The sequence below is a fragment of the Ovis aries genome, chromosome 3 (genome assembly GCF_016772045.2).
Source record: "Ovis aries strain OAR_USU_Benz2616 breed Rambouillet chromosome 3, ARS-UI_Ramb_v3.0, whole genome shotgun sequence".
Lineage (NCBI taxonomy): Eukaryota > Metazoa > Chordata > Mammalia > Artiodactyla > Bovidae > Ovis > Ovis aries.
In genome coordinates this window covers 93390482-93403385 of record NC_056056.1, presented here as the reverse complement: position 1 = coordinate 93403385, position 12904 = coordinate 93390482, and the positions used below count along the sequence as shown (strand labels likewise).

General features: G+C 49.3%; 1 protein-coding gene across 22 annotated transcripts in view; it reads right to left on the bottom strand.

The window, feature by feature from the left end:
- DYSF (dysferlin) overlaps positions 1-12904 on the bottom strand; it is a 225552-nt gene that overhangs the window by 166454 nt on the left and 46194 nt on the right. For all 22 annotated transcript variants that reach the window (XM_042246330.1, XM_060412345.1, XM_004006065.5 and 19 more), the window contains exon 4: positions 7595-7700. In XM_042246330.1, the coding sequence (XP_042102264.1) occupies positions 7595-7700 (106 nt within the window). The remainder of the gene's footprint in view (positions 1-7594; positions 7701-12904) is intronic.

Below are 12904 nucleotides of genomic sequence, written 5' to 3'. Positions count from 1 at the left end.
AACATCTTTTTTGTGCCGGAAAACAAGGAAATATTCAAAGAACTATAGAAACATGCCAAAAGGACACAGAACCCTTTCGACATGTTTTGCTATCAAGGGTTTCCACAGGTTAAATCTGGGACAATTTAAACATGAAAGTCAATGATGATGGTAACAGACTAAACCACTGAATAAAACAGGAATATATGAATCCATATAGAAATAAATTAATAAATACAACAGGAGGACACTTTTCCTTATAGTGGAATGCCAGATGATTAATGCAGAAAAAAATTAATAATTGATTTAGCAAGCATCAAAGCAACAATCCAACCAAGAAATAACAGTGAGTGTTAAACCTGCTGGATAAACATTAGATACAGAACAAAGTATTTAGAGTCACAAAGCACCTTCCCCCGTCCCCAAATCCTTACTTATTAGAAAGGAGAATGGATGCATGATTGGCGAAGAAACCCAGCAAATGCCAGGTGATCAAATGATCCAGAGTAATCACACAGAAATGAAACAAATAAAAGTCCTGCCAGTCTAGGACATGATGGGGTCAGCACGGCATTGCGGTATTCCGTTCCTGCCAAAGATAAACACCCTAAATCTAATTGCAGGCAGATTCTTTACCAGCTGAGCCACAAGGCAAGTCCAAGAATACTGGAATGGGTAGCCTATCCCTTCTCTAGCAGATCTTCCTGACCCAGGAATCGAACTGGGAATCCTGCATTGCAGGCGGATTCTTTACCAACTGAGCTGTCAAGGAAGCCCAGTCACGAGAAAAGAGCACGCAAATATGAACAGGGGGACATCCTACAGGACAGCTGGCCTGGATTCCCCAAAGTCTCGAGGTGACAAGGTTATAAAGGTCAGACGCGGAATTCTCCCAGGGGGACGTAGACTAAAAGAGACGGAATGACTAACACAACAAATGATCCTTAATTGGATCCTTTTGTTATAAAGGGCACTGTCGATAAAACTGATAAAACATGAATGAGAATCTGTGGTAGGGTCACATCAACATTAATCTCCTCATTTTGAAGGTTTCATTGTGGTTATGCAGGAGAAAGCCCTTAATCAGAGAAAATACACACTAAATTCAGGATGAGGAGTCAGGAGAAGGAATCAAATGGCTTAGAACAAAATATTCTTTCAACCACTCCTGCAGCTTTTTGCTGAATCTTAAATTATTTTAAAATAGAAGGTTCTGAAAATCCGAGAAATTTGCTTCTGCTATAACCACAGGAATCTCATTTAGCAGAGATGAATGAAACCCCCCTAACATGTGGTGGCTGCGGGCTTCTGACCCTAGGACCAGATTCCTTTGAAGAACACCACTTCCTGTTCCTCAGAGCTCACCTTGCCCAGCCACCATCCTTCACCACCTGGGGGCTTCCAGTACATCATCTCTGCGCAGAAGTGGAGCCGTGTGAGTATAGCTGCTCCAACTGCTCCATGCTGTGGACTGGGTGCCATTAGCAGTGGCCTCTGAATCCCAAGACCATCCAAGTAACCCCTCCTCTCCTGGAGTTTCCTGAGCATCAGATCTCCACACTGAGGGCCCCCCACCAACCTCCTGAAGACTTAGCAACATGCCAGTGGTTCCAGGCATGTGAAGAGACTTCGGGCACAAAGCCAGTTCCATCTTTTACATGCCCATCAAGGAGCAACAGGAACACTCCCGGCAGCTTCCAAGGATCTAGAGCCCAGGATCTAGAATAGATCTCGCAGCAGGGGGCAAGCTTCAGGGTCCACTGCTTCACGCCCAGGGCTGGTTAATTCTGGAGCTCTCTAGCTCTATTGAGAGTTAAAGGAAACGGGGCCTGTCTGTGGGCCTCACTCAGGGTCAGAACCTCCCACCCTCACTGGGACATCATATCTCATAGCCTGTCCCCTTCTCCAGACATAACCAGAGCTGAGGTTCTCTTTCTGTGGGATATATGTGAGCCCCATGCTCTCCTAGACAGTGACCCTGGCCCACAGCCCCCAGTAGGACCCTCTTTAAGGCCCTCCATATCAAGGCACTCCATGGGACAGCCCTGCCCCTCAGCTCCTCAGCCCCAGCACCAGCACACATGCATCCTGTCCCAAGGCCATTATCACTCAGTCACGTGTCCATCAGAGCATGCTGCCCTGGAGCAGGTGACCTCAGTCGCCCACGTCTGCCATCTGGGGCTCAGTCAACACCGCCACAGAATTCTGGACGGTCCTGTCTGGCCCACAGGCTAAGAGGGTCCAGGAAACCAGGACACCGGGAAAGGCAAAAAGACAGACAACCCCATCAGATCCTCCTACAGGTCACAGGCCCCAGCTCCCGGGCCCTTCGCCTACCCTGCCATGTTCAGCCCCACTGCTCACCGCCTGCTTCCTGGGCCACAGCTCTCCAGCCCTGAGCTTAGGAAGACCAACCCTGGACCCTCCCACCCCCACCGCTCCCAACACACTTCACACGCCTGGACCACACTCACCTCTCCCTCAGACAACACCCAGAAGCTGGCAGGAAGGTAAGATGCGGTCCTGAGCTGAGGCAGGGGTGGCCGGCGGCATCGTCAGTCACTTGAAGGATACTCAGGGATTCACCAAAGCACCTCAGTGCCTGCCCCAACACAGAGGGCCCACCTGGCTCCCCGGCCCACCCCGCCACTGGGTTTCACACGCTCTTCTCACCCAGCGGGTTTCCCTTTCTGATCAGACTCTAGCTTGTAAGGCTGAGGAGCTACTGACATGGTTTTCATGGTGTACCATCCACACCCTTGCCGGGGGCCAGCGTGAGGAATTCCGCCCATGGCAAAGGTCATGAGGAAGGAGGCTTGGCATACGCAAAGGCGTGATCAAGCCTCAGGAAACCCCCTGTTCCCGAGCATCTAACCCCAAAACCAGAGTCTGTTTTATGCTCTCACCTACACCTCTGACTTTACGGGGGGCTCTCCCCCATAGCCATTTCTCTCTGAGAAGGAGTAAACGTGCAGCTCCAAGGCAATAAAAATTCTTGGGCGTGACAAGAGTGTTTCAGCTTACGGACTCCTCTGAAGGTTATCTAGCCCACCTGTATAGGTTTGTCCGGCCACATGTGATTGCTTGCAGCCTCCCAACCTGAGAGGCACGAGATGTTTTAGACTTACTAAAGGCAAATTATTTTGGGGAGTTAAAATTATTAGTATAGTTGGTTAGGAATTATATTGGTGAAGGGTCTCTTCATTTGTTGTGTCAATAATTGCTGCTAATTCCCTGCTCTGGGTGGGACAAGGATGTCTCAGGTCAAACCTCTCTGCTGACAGACTAGCTTGTGTGACAGGATTATCCTTACTGCCGCCACTAGGCACATGATTGTTTGCTACCTCTCAACCATAAACAGCACAGAGAGTTTTGGAGTATTTTGAGAGTCTTAATTAGCATAGGGCTTTTTCTTCTTGTTGAGTCAATGATTGCCGCCAGGCCTCCATATCCTTAGGCACCTGGGAATATATTAATCAATGTATTTGGAATATAGCAAAGGAAATATGGTAGTTTTTGATGTTAGCAATACTAGACTTTTTGAGTTAATGGATTTTCTCTTTTGTAATAGATCACTGTACTTTGTTATAAATCACTGTGTCCTTGCTATGTAAAAATGTAACTTTATCATATCTTAAGACTAAAGGGGAGCATTGGTGAAAGGATTTTCATTTGTTGGGTTGATGTTTGCTGCTAAATCTCCATGTTCCCTACCCTTATAATGAATATAACTAGCATATAGGAAGAAATAAGTATTAACCTTTAAGCATATAGAAGAAATAAGTATTAACCTTTAAGACTAATCATGTTAACCTTGGGTTGAATAAATTCCTTTCTTGATTGTAACTCACTACACCCTCACCTTATAGGAATGCAACTTTATTTGGAGGGTGGTGCCTGGTTTAAGAAAAAACACCCATGGAAAAAATAAGTTTTTTGGTTATCAGAAAGAAAGGATCATAAAATGTCAGCAGGTCTCACTCATGGCCAGAAGATGATGTAATATCCCTAAGACCTTTTTTTAATACATTTATGTGAAGCACCTGATTTTGATAAAGGTCAGGACTGCTGACCCCCACGTGACTCTGTATTCATCCCTATGTGTAACAAAAGGTATATAAGCAAACCCAAAAATAAAGAAATGGGATCAGTTTCCGGAAAGACTGATTCCCCCATGTCGCTTCTTTCTTGCTCCCGTTTTTCTGGCTGAATTCCCATCTGGAGCATGGATGCTATTCCAAGTAGTCCAAGTTATTCAGCCTCCTTTTCTCCACTAATCTTCCTACTACACTATCCATTTCTAATCTCTCTCTATCTGTGATTAAATATGTATTTTTCCAAAGACGCCGACTCCGTCCCCACCTTCGAATCATCCTGGATCCACCGGGGCTGGACCCCGGCACACCCTCATCAGTAAGCTGCTCTCAAAACACATTTGTTGCTTTCCTTCATGTGTGTCCAGTGCCCTCGTGGGCCTGGAGACTCCCCCAAGATAAGGGCCGTGTTCTCCACTTCTGGCTAGAGGCGTCTGAATAAAGTTGGCATCTTCTCATGGCACGCAGCCCAGTGTGCCACATCTGAAGGGACTTGGGTGAGAATGACAGGCAGGTGGAGCCCACAGGCCAGCCCACTGCAGGCCCCTCCTCCTCTTCCTCAGTCCTGCTGGTTTCCTAAAGATCCCACAGTCAGCATCACAATCTCCCCTCACACCATCAGCAGCTTCCTCTGGCCCTCTGAGATCATCTGAGCCACAGCTAACTGGGGATGTCTGGCAAGCTCTGCCTGCCAGACTCAGCCCAGAAATCGACCTCAGAAAATGACCAGTGAGAATCCACAGCTGCTGACGGGGCTCTCCGTCCCTCTGACCACATTCCCTGCTCTGTGGCCCAGGGTGGGGAGTCCCAGTTCAGGGGGTGTCGGGACCTGCCTGGGGCTGCCGTGGAACTCAGCTCTATCACAGGGGCTAGAGGTTGGTCCCAGACCTTCTCCACAGGCCAGAGCCACCTCCTGGGCTGAAGGGAAGGAGGTCCCAGTTTATACTGTGATTTATAAGACACATATTGGGTCATTGAGACGACCAAAGTATATTTTTCATATATAGTTGGTCTTTGTCCACACTGCCTGGCTTACAGTTCCCCAAACTCTTGGAATTTCCTAACTGTTGAAAGTAACAACAGTTATCTCTTGTTATGTTAATACGGTGACTTCTGGACCTCATCTGAGGATGGAGCTGATTGCCAGGAGGACCAAACCTGTGACTGGAGGGTTGTAACTTCAGTCCTGCCCCTAACCTCCAAGGATGAGAGAGGGGCTGGAGGTTGAATCAATCACTGATGGCCAGTGATTTAATCAATCATGCCTATGCGATGAAACCCCGAAAGGATGTGATTCAGGGAGCTTCTGGGTGGACACTGGGGAGCATGGTGCTCCTGGAGAGAGCATGAAGCTTTGTGCTCTTCCCCAGACCTTGCCCTGGGTGTCTCTTCTGTCTGGCTATTCCTTAGATATATCCTTTTATAATAAACCCATAATCTAGCAAGTAAAATGTTTCCCTGAGTTCTGTAAGCCACTCTGGCAAAGTCCCTGAACCTGAGGAGGAGGTCCTGGGAACCTCTGATCTATAGCCAGTTGGTTAGAAGCACAGATAACAGCCTGGACTTGCCCACTAGTATCTGAAAGGCGGCGGGGGCAGGCCTGAGCCCTTAACCCACGGGATCTGCTGCTATAGCCAGGTAGATGGCATCAGAACTGAGTTGAATCATTGCTACCCAGCTGGTCCCTGGGCATTGCACCAGCATGGAGAAGCCTCCACACACCCACACATTGGAGGTGGGTCCAGGAACCTAATTTACCCCACCTCCTGGACCCTGTGTTCCACTCCCACCCGTCACCTTCTGGCTCTCACACCCCTTCTTGGAGACATGGTCTGGGACAGAGTGGCAAGCTCCGCAGACAGCCAGGAGTCCCAGCCCAGGGAAGAGAAGGCAGTCAGCTCCTTGCTGCTGCTTAGGAAGTGCAGACAGAGTGCCAGACCACAGCGAGAGGAGGAGAGGTGAGGCAGCCGGGGAGTCACAGCCAGGCTCAGCCTCATGGTCGGTGTCTCAGGGGCTGGGGGGCCTTGGAGCTTGGAGGGGAGCAGGGGCAGGCAGGCTGGCAGGAAACACCAATGTCACAGATGCATAGAGGGTGTGAGAGAAGAGAGGTTTGAGCAGCTCAGTCAGGAAGCGAAAGACTCTGGTTGGAGGCATTGGGGGCCTGACACATGGCAAAGTGGGCAACCCCCATCCCTGAGAGCAGGGGAAAAGCACCAGGCAGATCCCCTGACTCCAAGCACCTGTGTCCCCTGCTGCCTCGATGCCCTCCTTGACTCCTCCATCAGTGCTCTGCGTCTCCGGAGCCTGCCCTGGCCATCTTCAGGACCCCTGGAAGGGGCAGCTCAGAAGTCTCAGAAGCCCTAGAGCTCTTCCTGAAGAGCTCTGAGGGAGGACAAAAGGGATTCAGCAGGCGATACACCCTGCACGGACCAGAATGTTCTACCAGTGAGCACTGTTGAGAAAGGGATGGATTCTCTAAGAGACATTTCCCCATCAGAGAAGAATCCCAGCCTTGAGGAGCCTGAGACACGGTTGGGGAAAACTCCAGCATCAGAAGGGCAGTGACCCCAGAGTCCACTCAAGTCCCTTCAACCGCTGAGAGTCGGGAGACACACCCCCTGATTCATGTCCCCATCTGGACGCCGATTCACCACGTGACTTCAGTCACTCACTCTCTTCCTCCAGCTCCCAGTTCCAAGCAGTGCTCCACTCTCTAGAGCTCTGCCCAGACCAGCCACTTCCTGACTCACCAAGCCAGCCAAGAGCCCCCAGCCTCACACACACACACACACACACTCCACCCGGCAAGGTGGCCACACTCTGAGAGACTCCCCAGGACCCCACTGAGAGGAAGTATTTCCAAATCGATTGACTCCCCAGTGCATCCTGGGAGGTGGGGCTGACCCAGAGGAAAGGTCAGGAATTCTACTGACCACGAAGAAAGGACCCCGCAGGGTATATTTAGCTCACTAAAAATATCGGAAGGCTGGGGACGAGGGCTGGGAATTGTCTGGGAGGGCTAGGAGAACACTTGAAAGGCTAGGGGAGGAACAGGAAGAGCAGTGGAGGACAGGAAGGGGGTCGGACAGGTCCCGGCGGGCAGGGGAGGGGGATGTCTACCTCCCTCCCACTGTGATCTGTGACCCAGATGACTCAGCTATTCCAGACCCGGAGAAGGGCCTGGACGGTAAGGAAGGGCTACCAGGAAGATTGGGGCGCTGTAAGCAAGGCCGCCAGGAAGCTTCGGAAGGCACCAGGTTTCCAGTGAAACACCAACCCCAGGAGGTGACCCGGGGCAGACTGGTATGAGGCAAGGCTGGCTGGAGCCCTGCTGGTGGGGCCCAGCTCCCTCTTCTGCCCCTCCTATCCTAGCCACCCTTGGGCCCCTCCTGGGCACCCAGAGCTTCAATCAGGGTGAGCTAGGCCTGGGTGCTGGGGGCTGGACCTTGACACATGACTGGGGTCAGAGAGCAAGGCCTCTGACAGAAACCAGCTGAATACAGAGGCCAGTGGACACTTACCCCTGTGGGCTGCTTCTTGGTGTCCAGCAGGGGGGCATTGAAGCTGGCAGACAGGCTGGGGGTGGCAAGGACTTCCCGGAGGGGGATGTTGGCTTCCCCCAGGAACCTGAGAAGAGAGAAGAGTAGAAAGTCAAAAAGCAGCCAAATGCACCCCAGTTCTTCTCCCAAACACCCTTCACCACTGCCACCTCTCAGACAACCCATGGACAGGCTGATCTGCCTAGAACACCTAGAAGCCCTCAGGACTTCCCTGGCAGTCTGCCGCGGTTACCCCATCACCAGGCCTGGAAGGCCAGGCCCCTCTCTGGGCACCAGAAGAATAAGAGATGCTTTCCTTTCCCCCAAGGTCAACTTTGACCCCTTCTGCCCCTCCCTAGAGGCCCAACCTCACCACCCCACGTGCCTGGGCTGCCCTACCCACCAGACCTAAACAGTCCACCAGAGCAGCCCCTCCCTCCGCAGCTCTCCTGACCTGCCACTACACAGACCTTCCACCTAGTGTCCCTGAGCTGGGCCACTAAGGAGGGTGAAGGGCAAACACACAGACCCTCCTTATCTCCACGGACAGGGAGAGAGGGAAGTCGGCCCCACTCCCAAAGAGGCCAAGGACTATCACCCACACTTGCGAGGCCAAGGGGAGAGGGCCCATAAATGGAGGGTCTCTTAGGAAAGAGAAGGTCGTCCTTTGATGACCAGTGAAGGGACCCTTCAAAGGGGGCCAAGGGAAAAGGTTGTGTCTCTAAGCCAAAAAGTGAGCAAAGGGTGTTCTGCAGCAGTAAGGAAATCAGAGCAGCAAGTGGCCTCCGTCAGTCAGAACTGCGGCCGTGTCTGCACCGAACTTGGCCATGATTCCTGCACCTTACTGTCAGGACGTGAGCGACCAGTCACAGATGTACTTTCATCATTTGCTTCACAATTTTTTTCCTGATGGGTAAGTAGCACACCTGTTATCTGGGACCTCCATTTTTCTGGTGTCTACAACAACTGATTTGAAGATGAATTTTTATGACTCATGAAATAAAACTTCCATCTTGACCTAATTAACTAATTGTTCAAACTGGCTGTTCACAATGACGCAGCACTTCACATTCACCACTACTATCAAGAAACAGAGAAGGGAGACAGGTGCCTGTTTGGCTGAGTCCCTTTGCTGTCCACCTGAAACCACCACAACATTGTTAATCGGCTGCAGTTCAATAGAAAATAAAGAGTTAAAAAAAAAAAAAAAGAAATAGAAAACAACAAATGTTGGCAAGGATGTTGAGAAACTGAAACCCTTGTGGTGAGAAATTGAAACATCGGTTGGAATCGAAAACAATGCAGCAACTATGGAAAACACCTCAAAAAATTAAAACATAGAATTACCATATGATGTAGCAATTCCGCGCCTGAGTAAACACCCGAAAGAATTTAAATCAGGCACTCAAAGAGATACTTGTACACCCAAGTTCATAACAGCGGTATTCACAATTGCCACAAGGTGGAAGCAACCCAAGTGTGTAACAACAGATGCATAGATGAATCAAATGTGGTAAAGCCACACAATGGAATATTACTGAGTCTTAAGGAGGAGGAAAATTCTGACCCTTGCTACAACATGGATGAACCTTGGAGATAGTGTGCCAAGTGAACTAAGACAGACACAAAAAGACAAATATTGTATGGTGACCTAGAGGGGTTCAATTCATAGGGACAGAAAGCAGACCAGCTGTTATGTGGGGCGGGGGATGAGGGAAGAGGCAGTCACTATTTAGGGGGTACAGAGTTTCAGTCTGAGGAAGATGAAAAGGTCTGGAGATGGATAATGGCGATGGCTGCACAAATTGTGAATGCGCTTACCACCACTGGACATCAAAGCGGTTAAGTGGTAAGTTTTGTTATGTCTGTTTCGTCGTGATAAAAATAAACTTAAAAACTAGCTGTGTAAGTTTCTTGGCAATGAAATTCCTTTATCTCCATCCCTCTTGGAACCAGCAGACTCTTAGCTGCTTGCAAGTTTCTTTGTTAGCAAGGCAATAACCCTGGCACATACATGCTCGTGTACATGCTAAACAGCTTCAGCTGTGTCTGACCCTTTGTGAACCTATGGACTGCAGCCCGCCAGTCTCCTCTGTCCATGGGATTCTCCAGGCAAGAACACTGGAGTGGGTTGCCATGCCCTCCCGCAGGGGATCCTCCCAACTCAAGGATCAAACCCACAACTCATGCGGCTCCTGCATTGCAGGTGGATTCTTTACCACTGAGCCACCGGGAAAGCCCAGCCTGATATTTACCCAAGACCAATTTTTCTAACATTTCTTTACAGAAGATGCTGTAAAAAAGAAAACCACAAGCCCAAAATGGTGTCACTCATGCTAAAGCCCATAGTACCAAACCTAGATTTAATTATGGGTCTAATTGCAGTTTCAACTTTTCCCAGAAACGTAACCTTAATAGGCCAGTCTGGAATATTCTGGTCAAGCACCAAAGTGGACCTCTGTCAAGTGGGCCCTCTCCACCCCACCCCTACCCCAGCCAGTGGAAGATGAGGTAATCAGCATGATAAACCCTTGCCGATCCCTTCTCAACTTCCAAAAAGTTGATGTCCTGGCTTAAAAATAACCCTTTATTTTCTTTTGTTAATATCTTCTTGCCTCACCCACCTTCTGCCTATAAAACTTTCCATTTTGTACAACCCCTTGGAGCACCTTTCCAGTTGCTCTAAATTCATGAGTCGTTGTGAAAGTGAAAGTATTGGACCCTCAGTCCTGTCCGGCTCTTTGTGACCCCATGACCTCCCAGGCTCCTCTGTCCATGGAATTCTCCACACGAGAATACTGGAGTGGGTAGCCATTCCCTTCTCCAGGGGATCTTCCCAACCCAGGGATGAAAGCCAGGTCTCCTGCATTGCAGGCGGACTCTTTACCATCTGAGCCACCAGGGAAGCCCAGTCGATTCATGAGTTATTGAATAGAACCAATTAGATCTTCAGATTTACTTGGTTCAGTTGTGTCTTTCAACAGAGCTGAAGAGAGAGGTGTTTGCTAATACTCATTCCAGAGTTCTAAAACCACTCAGGATGCTAGGAATCACATTTTCTAGAACTCAGACTGGTTTTGTTGGGGGAACCACTGACTGAAACCAACTTACCCTGGCCAGGCCTGACAGTAACCACTTGGCACAAGCTAGCTTACAAAACAGGAGGTCCTGGTAAGGAACACCACCAACCAGAAGACTAGAGAAAAGTCAAAAGAGGGGAGATGCCAGTCCATATATCCTTTCAACCTCCCAGAATCCTTCCCATGGACTCCACCTTGGCTGAATGATGCAAACGTCACCATCAGGAAGGACCCTAGTCAGACAGATCAGCCAGAGCCAACCGGGGAAAGCCCAGGAGTGCGAGCCATGTAGCAGAGCAGTTCCCCTGGGCTCCCTCACCCTGCTGCTCTCCACCCAGGAGCCCTTCCCAGTAAAATCTCCTGCTTCGTCAGCATGTGTCTCCTGGGACAGTTCATTTCCAAGTGTTAGACAAGAGCCCACTACTGGGCCCTGGAAGCGGTCCTCCTTCCTCAACAGTTTGTGTTATACTCCTTTGCAGAGCAGAGCAGAGCAGGCTTGTGCCATCGCTCACTAAGGCAGGCCTCCTGGAGTATCTCCACTCCAGAGTCAGCAAGGGGAAGGCCCCTGTCTCCGGTGTGTTGACTGAAGTGTTCTCACAACCAGAGCGATGTCAAGAACACCAGAGAGTAAGTGTAGGGAACCAGGAATCCATGCTGAAAGCAGACAGGGTCCCTGGGAGAAAGAGAACGAGGACTGGCTTTCTTGACACAACAGAAGCCATTTGGGGCTTAAGTCATTTGATGATCTAAGCCTGGCCACAGAACTTGTCTTTGAACAAGTCTCAATAATAATGATCTTAAGAAAACACAAGGACAAGCTTACCAGGTGAAAGTAATAATAACAAAAATAAATCAGTTGTAAAGACTCCCAGTTCTATTTCAATGGTAAAGACTAGCTAAATGCACATTCTTGAGCTGTTTTGTAGAGTTTAAATACCACTCCTGGGTGCTCATGGTAAAGAATTCACCTGCCAAGCAGGAGACACAAGTTCGATCTCTGCATCAGAAAGATCCCCTGGAGAAGGAAATGGCAATCCACTCCAGTATTCTTGCCTGAGAAATTTCGTGGACAGAGGAGCCTGGCGGGCTACAGTCCATGGGGTTGCAAAAGAGTCAGACACAACATAGAGATTAAATAACAGCAACAACTGGGTCAGCTAGAAAATAAGGGATAACCATGTTGACCTTCTCTGACCCTCAGTCCTTCAATCAACTAAAACCTGGACTCTGTCTACTGCCCAAACCCTTTCATGAATACCCTTAGCTTAAACTTCCCCAATTCTGCTGTTTGGGGAGACACTGCTTTGGGAAACGTTGGCTATGTTCTCCTTACTTGCTGCAAGAACTAAATCCTTCCTTCTCCCTATCTTTGACTCGGTTGTGTCTTTCAGCTCGATACCCACTAAGAGGCGAACCCAGTATCTGGGTAACATGTGACCCTGAAAACCTAGGGCAGCAGAAAGGAGGAACTTGCTGATGGTCGATGGAGGACCCTGCCCTAGAACCTGTGAAATAGAGTCGGTACCGCTAAGAGCTCTATAAGGTGGAGCTGGGAGGTCCCTAATGAAGTGTGATTCATATATGGCTTGGCCTGGATTTAATCTGACCTTTTGACCTGATGAAGTCATCCAGAACACCTGCCAGAAGCCAAGATATTTATGGGACCTTTACCCTAAAATAACTCAGCGAGAGTCTACCCATCTATCAGACCCCTACCCTGAAATAACTTGTAATACTTAAAGCACAAATATTGTCAAAGTCAATCACAATTCTCTCTAGGCAACTTTGAACAACCTCCAGGCTTTTTGTCTTTATAAGCCCTTCTTTCTCCCAGTACTTTCACAGGTACCTGAATTTGTGTTTCCCATATTACATTATTTTAATGTTTGTTTATTTTTGGCAATGCTGGGTCTTCATTGCGGCTCAGGTTTTGTCTAGTTGCCCTGAGCCGGGCTACTCCCTGGGTGTGGGGCACCGGCCCAAGGGTGCAGGACATGGGCTTCAGGAGTTGTGGTTCCCAGGCTCTAAAGCACAGGCTCAGTAGTTGTGACCACAGGCATGTGGGATCTTCCCAGATCAGGGATCCAGCCCTGTGTCCCTGCATTGGCAGGCAGATTCTTTACCACTGAGCCACCAGGGAAGCCCCCTGAAATGCAGTTCTTAAAATCCCAAATAAACTATTTTCTTATCTGCAGCTTCGTGCACTATTTTC